General features: G+C 39.1%; 1 protein-coding gene across 3 annotated transcripts in view; it reads right to left on the bottom strand.

Moving 5' to 3' along the window:
* The window catches only part of HECW2 (HECT, C2 and WW domain containing E3 ubiquitin protein ligase 2), a 451,986-nt gene that overhangs the window by 93,463 nt on the left and 333,002 nt on the right, over positions 1-25,521 (bottom strand). For all 3 annotated transcript variants that reach the window (XM_018061392.1, XM_018061400.1, XM_018061404.1), the window contains 4 exons: positions 19,263-19,413; positions 18,500-18,603; positions 17,833-17,957; positions 7,326-7,511 (listed from right to left, as the gene is read on the bottom strand). In XM_018061392.1, the coding sequence (XP_017916881.1) occupies positions 7,326-7,511; positions 17,833-17,957; positions 18,500-18,603; positions 19,263-19,413 (566 nt within the window). The remainder of the gene's footprint in view (positions 1-7,325; positions 7,512-17,832; positions 17,958-18,499; positions 18,604-19,262; positions 19,414-25,521) is intronic.

Below are 25,521 nucleotides of genomic sequence, written 5' to 3'. Positions count from 1 at the left end.
TGGGAAGCCCTCCAATGTGGGTGGGCCTCATAAAATCGTTGAAGGTCAAAAGTCTGAGTAAGAGGGACCTGCTTTGGCCTGACTGAGTAGGAACATGGGCATTTTCTTGAGTCTTGAGTCGTGAGCCTGCTGGGTTTTGTATTGGATCTTATACCATCGGCTCTGTGTGTGTGTGCTTGTGTCTAATACAGGGTTTCTCAACATTGTCCCATTCCTTCTTCAAAGGAACCAAACATACCCACTCAGGATGTGTTCTTTTTTCCATTTCTTTACGTTAGGTGTTTTCCTTCATTTCCCAGGCCCTGTTTTCTCTCCCTCACAATCTAATTTTATAAAAATCCTACTTATCATTTAGGGTTCAGTTCAAAGCCAGTCTTTACTATGAACTCTCCAGGTTTTCCATTCCAGAAATATCATTCTGCATCTATACTAGTGCGTGATGCCTATTCTGTGTTTTCATAACACAGATCAGAGGCACTGAAGTAGAACAGTCTTGGGGAGGGTGCCTAGTGGCTTTACACTGAAAGGGCATGATTCCGTGCAAATGCATGGATCTGATTTCAGTTCTGGTTCTAAGAAGAAAGCTACTTCTCTTGTGAAGGATGTTTCTAAAATGCTATCTTCATGACCATAGCTTACAGAGTATGTAACCACCACAGAAGAAGACCAGTAATCTAGCAAGAGACAAATCTAGCAGAGAGACCACAATAACAGAGGACTCGTAGAGAAACTGATAATGCTCTGGGTCATTATACAGGTTTCAGGCAGAAGCAAACACTTGCGGGCAGACTACCCTGCACTGGTCAAGAACAATATGGACAAAAGGAGCAAGAACAGTAAAGTGACCCCTATTGTGGCAAAATCATTTTCTTGGACCACCTTGGTTAAGGGAGATCAGCAGGCTGTTAACAGCAGGCATGGGACACTACACTAGTTCTACACTGCATCTTTGATAAGTCACTGTGTATCTCCCATTAGATAAGGATTCAGCCATCAATAACAAATCTTTATCATTTTCATAAAAGTCTAAATTGAAACTGTTTAATTATTGTTCTAGATAGAGTTTTGCTTCTACCTAATCATTAAATCAAGATTTTAGTGACTGGGTAGGAATAACCAGGTGAGTAGCATTCCTGACTTAGTGTGCCATGTGGTCCATTTTATTCTGTAGGTGTCTGCATAATCCATATTTTTTCCCCAAAACTAAGTAATAAAACTCCATAGAGATTTGTAATTGTACTGCTTTTATTTTCTACACTATAAGTAATAAGTCAATTACTGAGTAAATTGTGTTAATTATAATCCTAATTGTTTTTCTTCCATTTGTTATCCCATGATTATCTAAGTGGATGCCAACCACAGCCCCAGGAGCTGGACAGGACAGGTTGCTAACGCTCACTTTAGAGAAAACTGAGGTTTGTAGAAGTAGATCAGACAGTGATAGATCCAGGAATCCTGACCCACTGCAGCATAATTTCCTCAAATTCTTCAAATTAACAATGGGAAGGAAGAAGAGAAAGGAGTGAAGAAGGGAGGGAGGAAGAAAAGAAAGAAGAAAGGAGGAAAGAATAAAAGTAAGGCAGAAAGAACGGACACTACTATGTTAAGTAACATTTGGTTTTCCTTATTAAAACTCATAATCGTCTACAGATATATTATCCCCATGAGCACATACTAATGATCAAACCCAGCCAAGAATCAGAAGCATTTTAACCAAGTCACATTGTAATACTACTGACGCATATTTCTTGCATAAATATAAAAAGTTTATATCAACACTGTAACCCAGATCCCAAATTACCCTTTTTTTCCACAGTCCTGAGAGTGTACAAAAGTTTAAGAATTATTACAATAGAAGAAAGAAGAGATTTTCTTTCTATACTGGCCTACTTTCTTTGCTTAAATGTTTTGTTTCAAATAAGACAAGTCAAAATGTGTCCTGTATGTTAGTTGAAATCCTAGACTTTAGGTTCAACAGATATGTATATACAGATGTTAATCATAGTCTCAGGATAGAGGACTATCCTGAATAAAATAAAACTTGGATTAATTGCTAGGATAAAAATAATTAAGAAAATCAAGTAGTGAAATAAAATACTAATTAAAACACAGTGTGGAATTGTGAATAAGATACCTTTCCAAATGTAATTAAAAGTAGAACTATATCATCTAATCCTTAAGACTAAAGAATCAAAGACCTATAAAATCTAGGAGCTAAAAAGGGAAACCTAGTCTTCCTCTAATTTAACCTACTGCTTTTTAAAAATAGTTTTATTGAGATATAACCCAGATACTATACAATTCACCCATTTGAACAGTACAATCCACTGTTTTCAGTATACACATAGGATTGTGCAACCATCACCATAATATAATTTTAAAACATTCTCTCCAGCAAGAGAAATCCCACACCTATTAGGTTGAATTAGAGGAAGACTAGGCTTCCCTTTTTAGCTCCTAGATCTATGGTATTTAAGCATGAAGTCATGAATGTGTTTCTGGTGGAGTGTCATCTGATAAAATACCTATAATCTAATCAAAACCTATTTGTATGACTCAGCTTTGAAGGATACCAGTAATCCCAACACCTGGACTATAACTCTTCTTCCTCGGAATGATAAAGTATATCTCATTTTCAAAGATAATCCCTCCCGATAGAGTGCAGTGGTTAAGAGACACCTTCCTAAAGTCAGAATCCTGAATTCCTCACTTGCTTATTATACACACATTCTAAGAACCTGACTGTTGATGCAGGAGACATAAGGGATGTGGATTTGATCCCTGGGTCAGGAAGGTACCCTGGAGGAGGACATGGCAACCCATTCCAGTATTCTTGCCTGCAGAATCCCATAGACAGAGGAGCCTGGTGGGCTACGGTCCATAGGATCGCAAAGAATCAGACATAACTGAAGCGGCTTAGCAGACGCATGCACACACACAAATTTCAATTAAAATGTGAACAATAATGATAATACCCACCTCAGAAACTGCCATGAGGTTGAAATAAAATAATCCATGCACAAATACCTAGTTAAGTGCCTGGCACATGGATTGAGCCCAATAAATGTAGGTGTCATCACTGCTACCACCATCGTTATCATCTTACCCAGAAGGCCTGATAGTTGTTCTTACTCTTTAATTCATAGTCAATGTTAAAAGAATATTTTACTTCTCTGCTTTCATGCAAGTCAAGGACATTTTTCACCCTAGAACTCCCCCTAACAGCACACAGATCTAGAATTTTGTGAAATCTCAGCCAACTTAAACCCTTGGCCTTAAGTAATTAGAAGAAAAGTCTCTTCCAAACTGGAGACAGCTAAACTGTAGTACAGCATAATCACTACCCTGTTCAAACATGCAATGTGAAAAATCCAAGACAACACATGGAATAAGAAAGGTCAAACCAGGCAAATCCTAGGAGCTATTTCCAGTGAGTGCACAGAAGGAGGAGCAAGTGGCAATGGGGAGAGAGCCTGGAAGCTTGCTTGTTTGTCCAAAGCAGATATCACCGAAAAACTAGGAATCTACAGATGACAAATTTTCATTCCTTCATCAAACCTGTTTTGAGAATCTTCTATACAAATGGCTCTGGGGTTGAAGAGGGAGTAATTTAAAAAAATAAACAGAAGAACTCTCAAGGAGGGGATCATCTGCTTGGGAAGACAAAACAAGTTAACAGCAGCACCATGAGACACATAGGTATAGGCATCATGAAACAGTGCAAGAGGGACTGTGGGGACTCACTTATGCCTAGAGAGGCAAGAGCAATCCAGCCACTCTGCTGCCCTTCAATGGTGTGTATGAAAGCCCCCACACTCTCAACCATGGTAGGAGACCATGCCACATGCTCCCAGAGCACCGTTTACTGCCTTCCCTGTAAGAGCTAGAAGATGTGTATTCACCTCCTCCCTGGTGAGAGGCAGGGTGACAGCACAGACTCTGGATCTGGATGGACTAAGTCAAATCCAATTCTACCACACACTAATTATAGGATCTTGGTGAGCTCACTGAGCCATGCTGCGCTTCAGTTTCCTCTTCCAAAAACTATGGATTAAAAATAGCAGTTATGTACAAGGTTGCATTGAGAATGGAAGGAATTAATCTAAATGCATAGCCACATCCAGCACCTATCTAGTGGCACACACTACATAATACTACACTGTGAGCTTGCAGCATAGTTATCACAGTGGCATGCTTATGGCAGGCATTCGGAAGTGTGGTGAATGGCAAAATTAATGAAAACACAGGAAGATGGTGCACTTGAGAAAAGAAGATGGAGCCAAATTTCATAGTCCTGAGCAGCTATATTTGACAACATTTCTCATAAGAACCATGTCTTTTCATGCAGGTGAGGATTTGGTCATTCTATTCCATGTCAATTCTAGAAATTAGTCATCACTCTGGGGAAAAAAACTCATAGTATTTAATAGCTTCTGATGCTATATTAAATGGGAAAAAAGTTTACTCCCTTTAAACATTATAGAGGTAAAGCAATACATCAAAAAGGGGTAGTTAAAATTTCAGGCTAGTAGAAAACCTGTTAACGGCAAAGGATGGGAGCTATGATTTTTAAAGTACAGCCACAGCAAGAGCCTCTCCCAGATGTTCTTTAAAGCTATTTTTGTTTACTGGAAGTCAGTCATTTGTAAAGAAAGGATGATGGGAAGCACAGGGAGATACACCTGCTTTCATTAAGGTATCCAGCTTAGCTAAAAATCTCATTAAAGTCTAAATGCACAAAGCAGAGGAATCAGGCTAAAGTGATCATCTTTCAGGCCTGTCTGGTAATTCATTCTGTCCACAAGGCCAGGGGTCCTTCCACATCTTCCGTGCCACACATCATTGAAAAGGAAAGTCACCAGCAACCTGTGAGGTCAGCTATCTCCCAACTCACACTCAATGCTCTTAACAATGCTTACAACTTTAGGCTGAAACCCCACATGAGTCCAAACCCTCAGGAAAGAGGATAGATGGTTATGTTACCCACACAGTTGAGATAATGTTTACCTCTGTTTAACCATCGAAACTTTTATAAAAGCTATGAGACAGAACTCGTTCTTAAGAATACATCATATCTTAAATAGTATTCTAAGTTCAACTTAAACTCTTCTCAAGGTTCAGGTGTTATTAATAAGAAGCTCTCTCCTGAAGCATGTCTGGCAAGTTATGACTGGCAAGAAGGGAAACTTCCCTTCCAGGTCTGCATGATAAGTTCCCGATTCCCTTCAGCTAAGGATACAAAATGACTTAACATGTTAAGTCTCTGCACAGAACAGAAATACATGCAGCATTATCTCAGCTTGGGTTTTCCCCTGGACCTGTGGTTTTCTAATGAGTATAGAACCCCATGACATCAGGAAAAAAACTGTCAGAGTTGAGAGCAGAGCTGATTCTTGGTCTGCTAATGCTCTTATACATGCAGGTATAATACCATCAGTATTTTCCATCGCCCTTTCTTGGACTACCTGCGCATTTCCATTTAGTAGAATGTTTACAAACACTCGGCACCAGCAAAGTGACATCCTCCTCGGGAAAGAGAGAGCACGGGAACTGCTAAGTGTCCCTGCAGGTTCCCCGTGTCCTGGAAAGGCTTCCCTGCCATCCCACCTAACTGATATACCACTATTCTACCTGTGGTTTAGGGACCTAATTACAAATCCATTCTCTTTCATCTATTCTGAACTTCATGCTTACCTTCTAATCTTCTCTGGGCTGAGAATTAGAGGTTTACTAAAAATTTTACAAAACTCAGGTCAGTAGTTTCAGCGAAAGTCTGAGGGTTCCTCCCACGCATTAAAATGTATCCATGCAATTTGTAATATCAATTTTGACTGCTGCTAAGTTCTCAGATAAGATTGCTGGAAACTGAGTTTGGGATGAGCAAGATACACTGTGGTATTTTTCCTAGAGGGTACTTTAGGGAAGAATGGAATGCATTGAGTACTTTCCACATTCCACTCACCTTGAATGCTTTTCCCTGGTATGGTTTATTTCTCACTTAATTTACGTCTGTGTGCATGCAGAGGTTAATTTGTGAGTCCTTCCTCAGACACCCTCTATAAAATAACTCTCCACTCCTGCCTTTTCCTAGACCCCATATCCTGCTTTTCTTTAAATCAAAACTTTAATCAGCTCTTAGCGAGTCTGGTATTTACTTGTCCATTGGCCATCTCTTTCCATCAGAAAGGCAATTCTATGGAGCTGTTGGCTGCTCTGTTTTGCACAGGTGTTCAATAAATATTTGTTGAGTGAAAAAGTCAGGTACAGTTATTGTAAATATTTTGTCAACGTAATCCTCCCCACACTACAAGTCATGTATTTCAAGTATTTTTACAGACAGGAAAACTGTCGGTTGGTTTCTCGATACTTGGAGAGCATAATAGGGTGGTTAGGAGCAAGGACCCTTGAACCAGACTGCATGGGTTAGAGCCCAGCTCAGATATTACCCATCCCTAGTCACTGGGCAAGTCACTGAACCATTCTGCACCTGAACTCTGCATATGTAAATAGCAATAATAACAACAGTACTCTCTTACTGTTGTTATTAGAGTTAGAGTTAACTTAGAGTTATTGTGGAGAGCTTAAACATAAAGAACTTAAACAGTTCATGGCTCCTAGTACATGCTGAACAAGAGTCAAATAAACAAAATCTTGGCTGAGAAACACCTTAATAAGAATTACTAACTTTCTCACTTTGATTTCTTACTCATAAGACAACCTCTTGATAGTTACCCAGCTTTCTGATTCATTTGTCTAAGAAGGAAGTGCAGATGTGGTTACCTGGCCTGTGCGAGAGTTAAGTATTTCTCATCAGAAATTAATCAATCTTTGAATCTTGTTTAACATGCTAACAAAATCAGGGTTTTGAACCAACAAGACTAAGGCCCAAACCTGGATGGTGTCACAGACACACCTTGTGTTGTTGCTTAGCAACCTCCTAGCCACCTTCTCCAAACAATGCCACAACTTGTATTCAACTATCCACAACACAGCTAGGAGAGGGAAGTATCATTGCCTAAGAAACCTCTTATCTAAACAGTAGAAAATGGTGAGAGATTACAGTTCAAAGAATGTCCATGCAAAGTGGGTGTTTTGCCCATCAAGTGCCCTGACTCCCATACACTGCATATACCACTTCAAAAGAGGGTAGCAACTGCTGATGGTAACAAACAATCTGTTTGTCCAGGTTTCCCTTGAAGCAGGAGATGGAATTTTTCCCCTCACAAAGGACTTTCAGCCCTCACCTGATGGGTAGAGCCAAGTGCCAAAGTCACAAGATTGCACAGTCATGTGGCGGCTTCCCCACGGCCACTCCTACAAGTTACCTTGCCCTGATGATCGTGTTTCATTTCCCAGCCCCTTGGAAGCTCCAGTTGTTTGTTTGCAAACATGTTGAGGAATCCCACGAGGTCCCGGTTATGCTGGTAGCGCTCAAAGTGGTGGGTGTCCCGCCGGACTTTGGTGATCATGTGCTTCAAACATGTGTTGTTTGTAAACATGCGGTAGGCACTCTGGAGAGAAGGATGGGAAAGTCATGTTAATCTGCTTTGTGACGTGCAAAAGCAACACATAAACTCCCATGGACATATTTAATCTTCGGATGGTATATCAGATTCAATGTAACTCTAGACCCACATTAGGAGACAAAGCAAAATAATTTTGATTAACTTAAAATAGACTACAGAAAGTCAGGGAGTCTTCACTAATGAATCTAGTTTTCTAAGGAACAAGAACGCTGTGGAGTTTCATTCTACAGGAGATGTAAGACCTTAAAGATGGTTTTAGGCAAAGCCCACACAGTCAAAATTACACCATTCAGGAAACAAATATACCACCTCACAGAGAGCCCCAATATAGCCAGGATTTCCTCCAGCACAAGGTCTCTGGCTCTTTGGGTCTATGCCAATGAAACAGTTGGCATATAGTCAGGAGCCAAGTTGTATAGAAAAATGGCCATAAATCTGAATATTAGAAATGCATCCAATAGGCTGAGTAGTTCTCACTGAGAGTCATATTCAACTGAGACCACAGTAGATTAGAGTTTTTCATCTTACTTGCGCTTAAAAGCATAATCTCAGTAAATAGAATAGCAAGCAGAATTACTTAGACTGTATATCTTAGTATTTTTTTAAATCTTTTTTTCTTCTCTATTTTTCCTGTACACACACACACACACATATTCATATACACAAATTACTTATATATGGCTAAATTTACATGATTGAAATACACATTTAATAAAACCCCATTATACCAGCACACATAAAAAAGTGATTGCTCTGTAAAATGTCATCAGTGTCATCTTCTGATACTTAAAGAAGAGTCCAGAAAAGAAAAAAAAAAAAAAAAAAAAGACCATAAGCCATGGGCTGTCCTCATGAGTTAGTCAACAGATACTCAACACAGTACAATGTGCCAAGCAGTGGAAAAGGAGCAACTGTATAGGCTATTTCCCTGAAGGAATGTGACATTCATGAACCTGACCCACCGTGAGAATCTCCCCCGGAATGCTATTCTCCTCAGGTAGATTCAAAGGGCTTTGGGTTCCTCCCACCTCAGCATCCCAGGGATATCAGACTGAGTGTGGAGGCCTACAGGCTTTACGTTATGAGTTTTGTTATTTATTTTCTTTCAGACAGACCAAGGTAAACCCCAAAGAAATCAGACTCTCTGGAAATAACTTCACCTTAATAAACACTAACTGTGCTGGTTATTGAGAATAAAAGTTGAATAAGTAAGGATAGTCAACAATGTTCCTGTCTTTCCAGAGACCCTCAGAATGTGTCGCGTCTGGGTGGGACAATTCATTGCCAATGCGAGTGCCTTCAAGAGCTTTCTTTCCTTTGGCATGGTGAGCACAGCAGCTGGCCATGTCTGAAATGGTGGCTGCTCTCAGTTTGGGTTCCTGGGTTTCTGAAGGACTCCAGGGATCAGAGAACCCTGACAACTCAATTTGGAATGAGAAATAGACCTCTGTTAGCTTAAGCCATTGAGATGTGTTGGTCACCATGACTGATGTATAACTCACACTGCACAAAGTAACTTTTCTACAGTTATTCTGACTGATTTGCTATCATTAACCTTTTGCTTTGTATGGAAATTATTTTTCCCCTATGAAAATGGAAGGCAGGAAGGTCAGGCACATTAAACTCTACTCAAATCCTAGTGTACTAGTTCCTTAGTACACCTGAGAAGAAAGTATTTGAGATCACATTTCCACCTGACAGTCTAAAGGAGAGGAGGTTTGACGGCTGTGAAAAATTACAAGGTTCAGAGTACAGAGCACTGCCAAAGCAGGCAGGCCCACGCAGGGGCTCTGGGCCAATTAGAGCATAAGAGAATAAGAAAGTGATACCATGAAAGCAGAGAAGGAGACTAATAAAAGAAGTCGGAGGCTGTCAGAGACTAACATTAGCTAACTAATAGTTTAGCCTGTGGCTGACCCTGCCTTGGAGTCTTATGCACAATCAACAAGGCATCTGTTTTCTGTATTTGGCTGCATGTTGCTGATTTATTTTCACACAAGCCATTGCAAGCATAGAGGCCAGAGATAACACTAGCCTCTGTGACGGTGACAGTAATGAACTTTCAAGTCACGCTCCCTAATAAGTTTCTTTGGGAACAAAATATTGTGGGAGAATTCTGTCAGATATCTAAACAGATGTATCTCTTGTCACCCTCCCTGAACCCTCCCCCCCACCCCGCATTAAAATAAGTAAATAGGCCACATCCTGATTCTTTATCTGGGGCACCAGAAAGGCTCCTCACTCTGCTAAAGAAAAGCAGCAGAACTGCATTAGGGCAAGAAGTAGTAGTAATTAGGTGAAGGAACCCATCCCAGCCTCGGGCAGGAAGCAATCCCCTGGGGTTGGACAGCTCTTTAAGCACAGGAGTCTTAAGGCTGGTCTTATAATTAATTATGTCCTTTCATCTTCCACCTCTCCACTCAGTGAGATGTGTAATATAGTGCCAAGTTCAACTGATCTTTGCAAAAAGCATCTACCAAAGTAAATTTAAGTATAAGAAAGACTTCTCTCATCAGTATCTAGCAAACAACCTTTAGAATCATGGCTTTTTCAAGTCTGAATAATATGCACATGATTATTAGGGTCTACATAAAACACATAAGGCAAACAGGAACATCCCTCTAGACTCTGGCTACATGTTTATAAAGAAATTACATACAAACTTACTCACATATATATGTTTACTTAAGTATGTTTATATATGTGTATGTATAACATATTTATACATGTCTGTATTTATATACAGGCTTCCCTGGTGGCTCAGTTGGTAAAGAATATGCCTGCAGTCCGGGAGACCTGGGTTCAGTCCCTGGGTTGGAAAGATCCCCTGGAGGAGGGCATGGCAACCCACTCCAGTATTCTTGCATAGAGACTCCCCATGGACAAAGGAGCCTATCAGGCTGCAGTCCGTGGGGTCACAAAGAGTCGAACATGACTGAGCGACCAAGCACACATACCTATGCTTATATACATATCCATCTGTTCTATTTTTGATATGTATTTTATGTTTATTCAATATTTACAGTATTATTTTAAAATGTACATTATATATAGTATATACATATATATGACCAGAAGTGTACTTATTCAGAAAAGATATTTATACTCCAGTTCATACAGAACTATGGTGAGGTTTCTAATCACAGCTCATGGATAGAGACAAAGAAAGTCATTTAATCTCTGCCTTAATTTGCTCAGCTCTATGATGGGATAATAGTAACTGCCCTGATTTCTTCATAGGCATGTGGGATTCAAATCTGGTGGAACAAAGGGTGTAAAAGTGCATCGAAGAGGTAAAAATCACTGTAAAACCATAGAGCTGAACTAAGTACAAGAATATATAAGGGATTATGCCTACACTGTGTTCTAACATTAGTAAAACTGTTTTCTACTTTTCAGTCTTTGAAGATCTTGGGCAAGCATTCCACCTTCTATTAAGAGAAGAAGGGTCTCATACCTCTTATTAATTATGTGCTAAGTGAAGTGAAGTCGGCACGATTGAGCGACTAACACCAACTAAAGAGCTAAGTGAAGAGTGAGTGAGTGAGGTCGCTCAGTCGTGTCCAACTCTTTGCGACCCCATGGACTGTAGCCTACCAGGCTTCTCTGTCCATGGGATTTTCCAGGCAAGGGTACTGGAGTGGGTTGCCATTTTCTTCTCCAGGGGATCTTCCCAACCCAGGAATCGAACCCAGGTCTCCCGACATTGCAAGCAGACGCTTTACCCTCTGAGCCACCAGGGAAGCCCTACTAAAGAGCTGAGAAACACTAAACAGGTAGGATTAGGTAGAAAGAGCCTTCATGGAAGCTGACAGGAGAAACCTGTGTGTGAAAAGAAAAGAGACATCTTTATTCTCCCTTCTGGTGTAGTGGGTCTAACTGGAAAGGGATCCTTTTTTTGAATTTGAGTTGCTGTTTTGCTTTGGTCTTGCAGAACAAGATGCAGTAAAGGGATCTGATCTGCTACCTGAAACAAAAGTGGACTTATTTCATAGCAGGGTCATGATAAAACTTCTTGCACAGAGTGATCTCACCTTGGAAGATGCTGCTTGTGGATTCACACGGGTTAAGGTGATTTGACAACTGTAAATAGTAAGCAGAGCCCCTTTAAATGATACCTAAAGGATGTAAAGTTTTCTTGCCCATCAATGTGATTTAAAATGTCCATTTTGGTTATCCCTTCTCTATTCCAAAACTCCCTTTCCCAATCCTCTTGGTTGTTTCTTATCATTCTGTAAATAAATAAACACTGCACAGTTAGATGAATGATCAACTGAGTATTAACTGAATTTCTTTGTGGAATTTCATTAAAATTACACTCCTTAGAGCTTAATGTGTTTTGTATGGTTAAGTGTTTGAAGAGTTAGAAGTGAAAAATATCGAGAAGAACCGAGAGGAAATTATTGCTATTTGGCAACAGAATAAGAAAATTATATGTCTTATCAATCAACCAACTTATCAATTAATTAATCACAATCAATGCAAGTAATAATCAAACCTCCTTTTTTGGGAGCAGGTTTTTTAAGTGTTACAGTGATCGTATGTCCAGGATTACCTGGCCCAGTCTTACTTTACTCTAAATCTGTTATTTCCAATAACACAGGTTAGTATATTATTGCTAAATAAAATCTTTCATTTTCCAGAAATCCTTCATCAGGAATAGGTATTCTGAATTCATGCTTGGAAAACATTATCACTGCTGCCATAGTAAATGTATACAAAGGCTCACAAGGAAGTAGATGTGAGCATCTGTATATATTATTCACTAAACAAAATTTATTATAAACAAAATCAAGTAATATCGTTTCCATAAGATATATGATATTATATGGAAATAGTCTTGTTTTATGCAGTTTATCTTCACAATATTTTTAATCATAGGGACTTTATATTTTTCTCATCTGGCTAAGAAGTAAAATGGAGGGAAACTTATTGATAAAACTAACTGTAATTATCAATTCATCTATTTTTGCAATAGCACAAGTTTCTGACTTATAAGAATATATTTGAGTATTTTAGAACAATACTTTTTTTCATTAAGTAGAAAGGAGCTTATATGATAGAATTAAGGTATTTCTAGAACATATTAAAAGCTAAAGTAGTAATTATTTAGAGCTTTCCTGGTGGCTCAGATGGTAAAGAATCTGCTTGCAATGCAAGAGACCTGGGTTCAATCTCTGGATTGGCAAGATTCCCCGGAGAAGGGAATGGATACCTCATCCAGTGTAAAATAATCATTTGGCATGTATGTTGGAAAAATTATTTAGTTGCATATAATAAAATGTATGTATGTTTGATAATTATTAGACAAACACAGTCATCCCAAATATCAATGACATGACACTAAGAATTAAATCTTGAGTTACCAGGGGAAATGGTTTAAGACAATTTTGGAAGCAATCTGATCATAACCAGCAGAGGGCAGTAGAATATATCTTAAAGCAACTACAATGCAAAAATAGTAAAAACAAACACACATACACAGACACACACAAACAAAAAACAGTATTTTGTTCCTCAAGTTTTCCTTTAGAACTATGGCAACTATGTATCTACTTAATTTTTGTTCTTTTCAATAAAAATGACTAGGTATCCACCAATGAACTATTAGAGCTAGTAAATGAATTCAGCAGAGTCATAAGATACAAGATTAAAATACAGAAATCTGTTGCTTTTCTATTATTCACTAATAATGAGTTAACAGAGAAAGCAAAAACAAAAAAAAAAAACAATTCTGTTTAAAATTGCCTCAAAAAGAATAAAATATCTAGAATATACTTAACCAAGGATGTGAAAGACTTATGTCCTTAAAACTATAAAACATTGATAAAGGAAACTGAAATGTTTAGAAAAGGAAAGATCCTCTGTATCCTTGGGTTGGAAGAACTAATACTGTTAAAATGTCCATACTACTCAAGGCAATCTACAGTTTTAATGCAATCCGTATGAAATACCCATGGCATTTTACATAGAACTAGAAAAAAAAATCCTAAAATTTGTACAGAAGCACAAAAGACCATGAATTGCCAAATCAATCTTGAGAAAAAAGAACAAAGCTAGAGTGACCATGATCCCTGACTTCAGAGTATACATAAAGCTATAGTAATCAAAACTGTGTCGTTCAGTGCAGTTCAGTTCAGTTGCTCAGTCGTGTCCGACTCTTTGCGACCCCATGAATTGCAGCACACCAGGCCTCTCTGTCCATCACCAACTCCCGGAGTTCACTCAGACTCACGTCCATCGAGTCAGTGATGCCATCCAGCCATCTCATCCTCTGTTGCCCCCTTCTCCTCCTGCCCCCAATCCCTCCCAGCATCAGGGTCTTTTCCAAAAACAGTATGGTACTGGGCACGAAAACAGACACACAGATAAATGGAACAGAACAGGAAGCCAAAAATAAACCCACATACTTCAAGTCAATTAATCTATGACAAAGGAGGCAAGAGTATACAGTGGAGAAAAAACAATATCTTCAATAAGTGGTGCTGAGAAACCTGGACACCTACATGTTAATGAATGAGATTAGAACATTTCCTCATACCACATACAAAACTAAACTCAAAATGGATTAAAAACTTAGATGCAAGACATCAAATCATAAAACTCCTAGAAGAGAACAAATGCAGAACACTCTTCGACCTAAATCATAGCAATATATATTTTTTGGATGTCTCCTAAAGCAAAAGAAACAAAAGCAAAAATAAACAAATGGGACCTAACTGAGCTTAAAAGCTTTTGCATAGCAAAGGAAACCTACTAAGTGGGAGAAAATATTTACAAATAATATGACTGACAATGGGTTAATATCCTTGATTAGAATGTAAATTATATAATCAGATCACACAACTCAGTATCAAAAAGTATAAACAACCCAATTAAAAACCATGCAGATGACCTAAATAGAATTTTTACTTACAATTTTTACAATACTTATAGATAGCTAACAGTGTTCAACATCACTAATCATAAGAGAAATGTAAATCAAAAGTAGAATGAGATATTATCTCCTACCTGTCTGAATGGCTATTATCAAAATATCTACAAATAAAAAATGTTGGTGAGGACGTAGAAAGAAGGGAACTGTTGCCCACTGTTGGTGGGAATGTAAATTGGCACAGCCACTGTGGAAAAGAGTATGAAGGTTTCGCAAAAAAACTAAAAATAGAACTACCATATGATCCAGCGATTCTACTCCTGGGTATACATCTGGGAAAAAACACTAATTTGAAAAGACACATGCACCCCAATCTTTACAACAGTATTATTTACAATAGCCAAGATACGGAAGAAACCAGTTTCCATCAACGGATGAACAGCTAAAGAAGACACAATTACCCAGCCATAATAAATAATGAAATTCTGCCATTTTCAACAATGTGGATGGACCTAGAGAGTATTAGGTTTAGTGAAATAAGACAAGAACAAACATGGTATGTTATCACATAATACGTGAAATCAAGAAAATACAAAAAATGAATATATATAACAAAACAGAAATCACACAACAAAAAAGATGGTAGCTTGAAATTGGCCACAGTGGGAATATTAACACTACAGAAATCAGTAAGTGCAAACCAAGTCTTAATACTGTTTTATGGGCTGTCTAGACTAGAAATGAGTAAACTAGAGACTTATAGACTGGCTGGCTATGTTTGCAAACAAAGTTTCATTGGAATATAATCACATCCATTCATGTACATGCTGCCCTTGGCCCAAAAGCTGAAGATATTTATGCTCTGGCCCTTTCCAGAAAACGTTTGCTGGCTGCCAGTTTCTAAACATAAGTTCTAGATTTAAGAAATTGATGAAGAAAATAAAATGCTAATAATATGGAATAAAGTTCAAATTGTGCTGTTAACACTGCAAATAGCACACATACACACAAAGAAAATGAACAAAAATAAATCCAATATTCAAAAACTATTATCTGGCTCAACAAAGAAGGTGCTGACCTCATTGACAAAAGTATGTGAAAAGTATCAGCTCTTTCTCCAAGATACATTCTCACCATCTCTACTGCTACTGTACTAGTCCACGTCCTTTCCATGTCTCACCACAGGGCCTTTTCACTTATTCCCGGATGACAAGTTTGCCTTTTAAAACTTATTTTCAACATAGCAGGTAGAAGAAACTTTAAAAAAAAAAATCAAAACTATATCCCCATATGAACTCCTTTAGGAATAAAACCCACTTAGAATGAAACCCAAACTCCTTGCCAGATTACACAAGCCCTACATTTTGAAGCCCTGCTCACCCCTCTGATTATACCATGTACTACATCAAACTCATTCCTGTCCTCAAGCCTTTGCTCTTGCTTGGCAAGGAAAGTTCTTCTCTAAGACCTTTACCTTCCTAGCTTCTTGAAATTTTATAACATCTTGGAGAAGTCTTTCCATCCACCTGATCTAAACCAGCATCTCCAATAGCCTGGCCCCCTACTCACCCTAGCCCAGTCATCTATACTGTTTCAGTTGCCTCATGACACATTTCACTGCCTGAATTATCTTTTTGTTCACTAGTTCATATTTAGTCTACTCTTGTCTTGTTTACCACTCTGCCTGAGAGTCTGGAATGTACTAGGCAAATTATGGGGATTTAATAAATATTGGTTGAACGAAGGCATAAGTAAATGAACAAGCAAAGGAAAACTTGTGTTACTTGATTCCAAGTTCAAAGCTCTTCCCACCACAGCATGACTTATTGTTTTACAGTGACAACTCTATATGTTATTCATTCTTCTTTATATGAAAGCCTTCAATCTCCTAGAATTGTTCCATATATGAGTTTAGATTCCTGTAACCTAGCTTCTGAAAAAAATACATATCATCCTGCCAGCAAAGGTCCATATAGTCAAGGCTATGGTCTTCCCAGTGGTCAGTTGTAAGAGCTGGACCATAAAGAAGGCAGAGTGCCAAAGAATTGATGCCTTTGAACTCTGGTGCTGGAGAAGACTGGAAATTCCCTTGGACAGCGAGGTGATCAAACCAGAAAATTTTAAAGGAAATCAACCCTAAATACTCACTGGAAGGACTGATGCTAAAAATGAAGCTCTGGTATTTTGGTCACCTGATGCAAACAACTAACTCATTGGAAAAGTCCCTGATGCTGGGAAAGACTGAGGGCAGAAGGAGAAGAGGGTGTCAGAGGATGAGATGGCTAGATGGCATCACCAATGCAATGGACATGAACTTGGGCAAACTCCAGGAGATGGTTAGGGACAAGGTGGCCTTGCATGCTGCAGTCCATGGGGTTGCAAAAAATCAGACATGACTGGGCAACTTAACAACAACAACCTGGCTTCTGCCCACCTTTCAAATCTGACTTTTGCTAGTGTCCTATGCTTTCCACATACCAGCAATACCAAACTGCTGCACTAATAATTCAGTTTCAATAGTTCTACAAATTACTTAGACAGCCTGCAACTTTATGAATCTCTTAGTTTGTAAATGATACTCTTTCTACCTAGAGAGCTCTGGCCTGTCTTATTTCTAGGGCAAATTCCTACTCAATCTTTAAAACTATCAGTCTTTTAAACCTTCCACTATTGCCTTTCTACAGCCTCCAAATCCAAGAATGTCACTCTGATCTCAGAATAGAATCTAAATCCCCTGCCATGCCCCAAAGGCAGATCTATGATCCAGATCTTGCTGACTTTCCAATGTCCAGTGTAATACCACACCACTCATTCTTTCTATCACCACACAGCAGCCCCTCTGCCCCCTTCTGAGCCCTAGGGTCCATGCGTGTGCTATTTCAATTGCTGCAAACACCACTACTCTCTCGGCATAAAAAAATATACCATGATCTCCCATACACATTTTATATATTTTAAAATATTCCTCTATTTATTGATTTATTTTTTCAGATTACAGCAATGTAACATTTTATATTCCTTTGTTCTTTTGGGGAGCCCGTAATCATGATCTCAAAGCCCAAGCTAACGAATGCCTGTTGTCAGTGCTCAGATATTTGGTTATATTTGTGCAGGAAAAATAAAGTGGTCATTAAGAGTACAGAGAGTCAGCATCTCTGGGATTTTTAACCCTAACAATCTCTTGAGCAAGTTATTTCACCCCTTATGTACCTTGGTTTCTTTATCAGGAAAAGACAGAAGTTTTATTGAACACATAGGTTTCTATGTTTGGGCTAAATGGCTCAAGACATGGGTAGTACTTAATGCTGAGCTGGAACACATGGCACTTGGTAAACATCAGCTATTTCCATTCTTACTGTCAATACACAAATGAGGATAATTTCCTTTGGCCTATTGCTTTTTTGCTCACATCCTCTCAGACTGGCTACTCACAGGGTTAGAATGCAGCACGGTGAAGAACTCTGGGCTGATGAGGAACTTCACGGGGGGAGACTGTAACAGCAACGTGAGCCTGGATCTGGAGGTAGAGTGGGGCAGGACGCTCTCCCGTCGGAAATCTAGACAGGGCAGACCACAAAGGCGTTCAGGGAAAGCTTTGCACCTGGTGGAAACATACTTATTCACTTGCATCTATATTTTAAAAGAGCACCTATATCATCTACTATTATTTTAATCCTCAAGATTTTTTTTTTGTATCTGTAAATTCATGTGTAAAACTCAACTGCTCTTCATCACACTAAAATGGAACTCAGTAATGTTCATAGTCATTATTAACATTTTAATGCATCCTGAGATTAATGCAGGTTGCATCTCAGGTGATCAGATTTCAGGTGATCAGATTCTTTTCTTTATTCACTACTGCACAGATCCAGAGATTTAAAGTAATTTATATTCTATTTGGTTTTGTGATTCTTAGTACTAAATAAAAAGTCAAAAATTAGAAGAGGTGTCTAGTGAATTTGACTTTTTGAGTTGGATTACTCGATCTTAATGAAGATCAGAAATCCTTTTAAAGAAAGCCTCATTTCTTGGAAACCCTTACTTATTTTGTTTTCTACTTTTGTGAGATTACAAAACAAACCAACCTGCAGGCTCTTACCTGCACTGGCTTGGTGAAACTCGGCTTCCTCCCCGGCCCCATCAATAGCATTGCTATTTTCCTCAGGCCTCTCGTTGGTCATGGTTCTGCGGATACTCTGGTATCTAAAATCAGGAGCCTAGAGTTAGATCACAGCAGCCTCGAACACACGGGGCTCACTGCTGCCCCAGAACTCAGACGTTTTCACCAGCTTCCCAGCCTGGGCCATTTCCTCCCCCAAACTCATCCCTCTACCTTCTGGGCCATCTGTTAAGAAAATCATTGAACTTAATGTCTTCTGTTCAAAGTTTGTGGAACATTTTCCTAACAAATTAATAAAACTTTTTTATTTTAAATTGTGGCCTTTAATCAAAGAAAACTAAATTCCCATATTTTTAAGAACAACTTTTGTTCCATAGCAATTCATTTTTGTAAAAGAAGGATAGGTTTAAAAGCTTAGGCAAATAATAAAGATGCATCACAAATGAAGATTCTAGATATTTAAAAAGCTATTTGGCTTCAAATGACAAATATATATGCTCCATTGTACTAAAAATCAATGCCTTGGTTGATTACTTATTTCCTCTCTATAGTTTCCAAGCAAGCTGTGGATGTGTGCGCTTAATACTTTTCAACCAAGAGACAGACAGTCAATGAAGTCTATGAATCAAGAGAGGCCATAGCTCCGCCTTAATGACAGGACACCCAAAGATCAAAGAGGCAACCGCGTTTTCCATTTCGCACATGTAAAAATTAGCCCAACCACAAAACTGCCCATCCTCACCGCCGGTTCAGCTGCTCCATTTGCTGTATGGAGTTGGACCTCTGCAGCACCTGCGGGGCAGGGGGAGCTGTGGGCCGCTGCCACGTCGTGGTTCTGTTTACGTGATCCACATAGAAGATCCTGCCGTGGCTGTCAATGCGCGCCTCCCAGTCTAAACAGCAGTAATGCACGGAGAGGGATTAGGAGGAGCAACTGAAGCCACTGATGTGGCTCATTAAGCAGCACGTGTTTCTCTCTCTGACATGCTATAATTTGGGGCCAACAACATATACCTGGCTGCATAATCCAGCAACCACCCCCCACCCCTAGTCTACACCAGAATGTGTTTCACCAGTCAGTAAACAGCTCCTGAGTGCATAACCAAGCCCTTAAAACACTCCTGATCATGGGGGATCCCCCTTGATCTGCCTCCAATGCTCATCCTTTACATATAAGTACCAGCATTAAAAAAATTCTAGCTGGTATCATAATATTTTAGATATTCACATCAAAATTGGTATTGATGTTTATTTTCACCAAAAAAAAAATGTTTTTTCTGTTTTTTTCCCCAACTTGGAAGAAAGATTCATAGCTGGAAATTTCCACATGCACATTTATACACAATTTTAGTAGATGTAGTCTTCAGAAGAAATTGCTATCCTAGTCATCAAACAGTATCATTATCTATGAATTTCCATTTGCACTTTCCCAAAGAGGAATATATTTCCAGAGCAAGGTTAATGACTTGTTTCCAACCTCAAATAAATACCATGTTTTAAAAGATTATTGAATTTTATGTTTAAGCAATCTCATTAAATGTATTAGTCTTTGCTAATAAACATATAAGAGCACATTCAATAAACACAGCAACCAGACTGGTCTTCAAGGCCAGACATCCCACCTCTGTGAATTCTCTAAGAGGCCATTTTCCTATTAAAATAAGCAGATCATGAGGTGATCTTTACAAAAGGCAATAATTTTTAAGTTGACTGCAGTTGGGAAGGGTAATTTATATAGGAATATATTAAAACAGCAGAGATCTATTCTTTAACCAGGAAAGTTCTTTATATAATGCTATTTCTCTGGCAAATATGTTTTGAAATTAATGAGCACCTTTCTCTTGAACAGCTCTGTTAATATCAAAACTCTCCATGTGATCACATAGTTTATCAACAGAAAACATGGGTCTAAAACTAGAGACCAAGGGGAAAGCATGCTTGCTCCTGACCAGCTACAGCATTTACTCTGTAGGTGAGTGAAACACGTATTCCAACAAAGTCTTTAGGACCGCAGAGCCGGGCATGGTGGACCAGCCAGCACCAGAAGACCACTGAGGGCGGCCTCAGCTGGAATTGGAAAGACTTCCTTTAGTTGCTCTCAGCCTGTCATAACTTATGACATATGGCAAGGGAAAGAAAACTTGGGCTGAGGAAAAGCAGAACACAAGACAACAGACAACTCCATGTCGCTCATGCTCCAAGGTGACACGGACTCATGACGAAGCAGGCTGCCAAACCTGCATTATCTGGGGACAGCTACAATCTCATCAGTAGGACAGTTGCAAAAGACCGCATGCTCAGCCTGCCACGTGCGGTCAAACGGTAAGGACATAAAAGCACGCTCAGGAACCATTCTTCAAACCCTTTGATCCATTCCATTGTTTTGCTCTGCTCTTCACATAGTTTCCCAGCTCCAAGATTCTGAGAACAAGTATTCCCACTGCATTCCTCTCTCATCAGAGCCAGGATGATTCAAGCACATGCTGTACGTCAAATCAAACGCATATGGAAACAAATGTCCATTCCTTCCCCCCAAGAATGTTTACATTAGCTTCCAATTTTTTAAAAATGTAGACTAGGTCAATTAGGAATAAAAACAGAATAGAAACCAACGAAAGGAAGCAGACAGAGAGAGAGAAATATGCTGCCAAGCTCCCAAGATGAGGTTGTAACTAAAATTTGGCTCCAAGTTTTCTGGCATTTGAGTTAGAAAAGAAAACACACTGTTGCATACTTTCCATTTTCTGACAAAAGAAAATAAAAAATTAACTTCAAAGGTGGACCTTTTCCCTTGAATAAACTACATAAGAATTTACCCCATGAAACATGACCTATATGAGGCCCATATGGGTAGCAAAATGGAGGGGAATGGCTTTGAGGGAAAGGGGTAATCTCCAAAGATATTCACCACTGTACCTTGCACACAGCATGTAACAAATGAACAAATAATTTAAATAAAGTATAGCTATAAAAAAGAATGAATCTTGTATTCACTTTCCACAAAGGTCAGGAATAACCTTACTTTGTATTTCAGTAAAGATATTTCTATACAATGGGAAGAAGGACTCTGTGGGAGAGGGTGAGGGTGGGATGATTTGGGAGAATGGCATTGAAACATGTATATTATCATATGTGAAACAGATCACTAGTCCAGGTTTGATGCATGAGACGGGGTGCTCAGGGCTGGTGCCCTGGGATGACCCAGAGGGATGGGATGGGGAGGGAGGTGCGAGGGGGGGTCAGGATGGGGAACACATGTACACCCGAGGCGGATTCATGTCAATGTAGGGCAAAACCACTACAATATTGTAATGTAATTAGCCTCCAATTAAAATAAATAAATTTATTAAAAAAAAGAATACAATTTCCAAAAATTTGCTTTCTTAGAATATGGGATGCTGGATGTACATTATGACTCTCCCTATCAAATATCATATCTTTGCATTGAAGTTCTTACCTAAATCCCCATAAAGAGAAATGCTATTTACTGGTCTTTAGTGGACTCTTGGCATTGAATTGGGAAAGACTGTTATGCTATTGGCATATTCGTGAACTACACATCCACGCTTACCCAAGTAGTTGATACCCTTCCATCCAGGCAAAGACAGCAGAGGTGCCTATAGGAAGGTCAGTCCTCTATCATTATATATCAAAATTACTTTTCAGGAGGCAGAGGTATGGTTGCTTTAATATACGTTTTCACATGAGGCCTGGTTTGTTCTTGGTTAAGAAAGCAAATGAGAACACGTTGTCAGACATAAGTTTCATTCACAGCTAATACTCAAATCAGACAAGCAGGGTTAGAAGACTGGGATCTTAGCATTTACTTCCCTGTCTTGCCACACTATAAACTGGGGTGTATAATCAGTATGCTGTGTGTGTTTGTGTGTGCACACGCATGTGTTGAACTAGATTAGTAAATAGAAAGCCTGTATCTAGCCATGGCTTTGTCACACTTTTGCTATGTGACGTTCAGCAAATTACTACACCTCTATGGACCACAGTTTCTTTACCTGAAAAACTAGAGGACAGAAGTAAGCATTGCTAAGGTTCCTTTCATATCTAAAATAACATAAGTCGGCAAATGACATGCATTTTACTACATTAGGTTCAGTAAGGACCTAGCACCATCTTATGTCTAGGCCAGAATTTCCAATACAGACTCTAAATCCATTCATACTTTTTGTCCAGAGGCTCTGGGGTCCTGAAAACCACCTGCTAACTGCACTTTGGTCACTGCAGCTCCAATATTATCTTTTGTGCATTTTGGTCTTCCACATAAGACTTCATTTCCATAAAGAGCTTCATGGCAATAAAAAGGTTTGAAAACTATTATGTAGAGAAATGCTTCTCAAGGTATGAGGCTCTGAAAGTATTTGTCAGAATCACTGCAAGGATCAATGTAAATGCAGATTCCCAGGAGATATCCCAGCTGTTCAGAATCAGACTATCTGAAGCCAGCATTCAATTATCTACATGTTTAATAACCTTCCCAGGTGGTTCCTAAGTACACTAAAATTTAAGGAACACCCACACAAATTAATAAAACTTTAAAATGTAGCTAATTCATTGTACAAACCCATGGAGCTGATGCTGGACTTCTCAGAGGTCATGAAGTACAGGCTCACAAGAAACAAAATTTCAGTCTAAATACTCCAAACTGAGATCCAGGAGCAATGGGACACTTAGATACCCTGAAATTCAAATATATTAATAATATCCCCCTTTAAATAGCTGGACAATAAGGGGAAGTTGCAGAATTAGAAAGCATCAAAATCTGCACCAAGCCGCTGTCACAGCGTCTATCCCAGAGGCAGGAAGGTAGAGCAGGTGAGGTCATAGATAGTTTCAACTTTGGGAATCAGCCCATATGGGCATGGAGCAGGGGTCAATCGTAAGGCCGCGCTTCATCTCATCATTCTTCTTCCTCGCTCCTTTCACACTAGACCTTGGTCTCCAGTGGACCACCCAGGTGATCAGACGAAGACATGAACGCATCTCAGTGAATGCTGAGGCTGGGAAGAATCAATGTCTAGACAGGATGAGTCACATCTCAGGGAAGCCAGGACCGAACTGTCTACATGAATCAAAGTGGTGAGAGGACTGTGAGCAGGGCCTGACTTCATGATAACTGGATTTAGAAAAATGAAACACCTGAGTGTTGTGAAGTAAACTTATAAGCTCACTACACAAATGATAATAATCATGGTATCCTCACCAAAATGGTGAGATGACAAAGTTATAATGAACTAACGGTACTTTTAAGGAAATAATTAGACTTTGTAATAGATGCTACAAATTTTTCCTTATTGAAACAATCAAGGAATTATGATGCCATTTGTATAAAGTACAAAAGTAATTTAAACTTGTCCATGCTTTTGGGAGTCAAGACAGTAGGTGCCCCTGCCCTTTGGCAGTGTGAGTTAGAGACTGCAAGGGGGCACAGAGAACAAGCAGTATGGTGCTGGTTGCCCAAGTGGGCTCAGTTTGTGGGAATTTAGCAGGCGGAATAGGCTCTTTTCTGCATGCATGTTATGTTCGAGTAAAAAGTTAAAAAAAATTAAAAATCTCAAATCTCTTAATATTCAGTTTTTAAGGAAGAAGCTTTTTAGATTAAAAGCATGAATTTTTTTTCTCAAAAATAACTTTAAGGTTCTAGAGACTAAGAGCCCCTAGCTTTAAACAGAGTAGAGATTCTATAAGATGAATTGTACTTTTCAGATTCACTGCCTTCTTTTAAACCTTTATTTCAAAGGATGTTCTAATAACAAAAGTGAACAACCACATAAAAAAAATGGTAACCATTCCCCTGTGTCTTTCCAGGGCTACCCATTTGAATCCACCATATAAGTAATACACTAATCTAGATTCTATAAGAGTCCACTGTTCATCAGTGAATTATTCATCCTGAATCTATTCCTATTCCTACCCTTTTTGGCGAAAAATATTTTTCAACAGCTTCCTATTGTCTCCAGTGCAGCCATGGGTTAAGTCACAATTATACTGGAGGCAATAAGAGAAAAATAAAATAGCTTTTCAGAAGGGGCTGAGCTGACCATTCTTTTTCTCTCATTCATCTTAACGTTAAAAAGACCAAGATTTGTCATGCTGATAACATCTGAGTGGGCTTCAGCCCTGAATGGCCTCCAGCTGCCAGCCTATCAATCATCTCAGAATAAGATACAGCAGATTCTTAAGGCACTCAGTACATATTCAACTCAACCAGCTTCCCTGCAAGGCTCTCAAGAGTGCCATGCGGCTTACTGGAATGTCTCTCAACCAGTAGTTGGGGTTATATAGCCTGTAAGGTCACAGCACAGGGTCCGTGGCCTAACGCAAAAATAAGAGTTTGAGAACCAATCAGTAGATCATTATTACAGCTGAGGCAGTCTTTGTACTAAGTCCAAGATCTGCTCCCTGATCCTGAGATAGGAGGAATAAGGCTGGAAGAAGCAAACAAAGCAGGAAACCTGCTTTACATAAAATGAGATCAAACAGATGTTCGGAAACTAAGTTATAACCCTGACATATAGATGACCACACAGTCAGCTGTAAGAGTGAAGAAGCATAGCAAGGACATCTCTGTATCCCCTTAATTGAGTTTGCAAATCTTCAGAGAGAAGCAAGCTCTATTGGATGGTTTCCTCACTGTATTTTAGTACACACATATTTTTAAGGCAAATATAAGCTAAAATAGCAACAATAATAATAAGAAAGAAGGAAAAAGAGCCAAGAATGAGGGGATCATGCTTCAGTACCCCGTCCTGCAGGTGTGGGGATAATGATATACACAGAGGAAAAAATGCTTCTGAGTCCAACACAGATCAAACAGACCAAACCCATCTGCACCAAAAGATAGTTGCTAATACTGTTACTGTCACTGCTTTTCTTCTATGTGAACCCAGGGAAAGGCTCTGCTAAGTAACTTCATCCTGGAAAGAAAAGAAAGCTAAGCATCTTTTCAGTCTTCCTAGGTCTGCCCTCAAAACACAATATAATAA

The sequence above is a fragment of the Capra hircus genome, chromosome 2 (genome assembly GCF_001704415.2).
Source record: "Capra hircus breed San Clemente chromosome 2, ASM170441v1, whole genome shotgun sequence".
Taxonomy (NCBI): domain Eukaryota; kingdom Metazoa; phylum Chordata; class Mammalia; order Artiodactyla; family Bovidae; genus Capra; species Capra hircus.
This window is presented reverse-complemented; position numbering and strand designations above follow the sequence as displayed.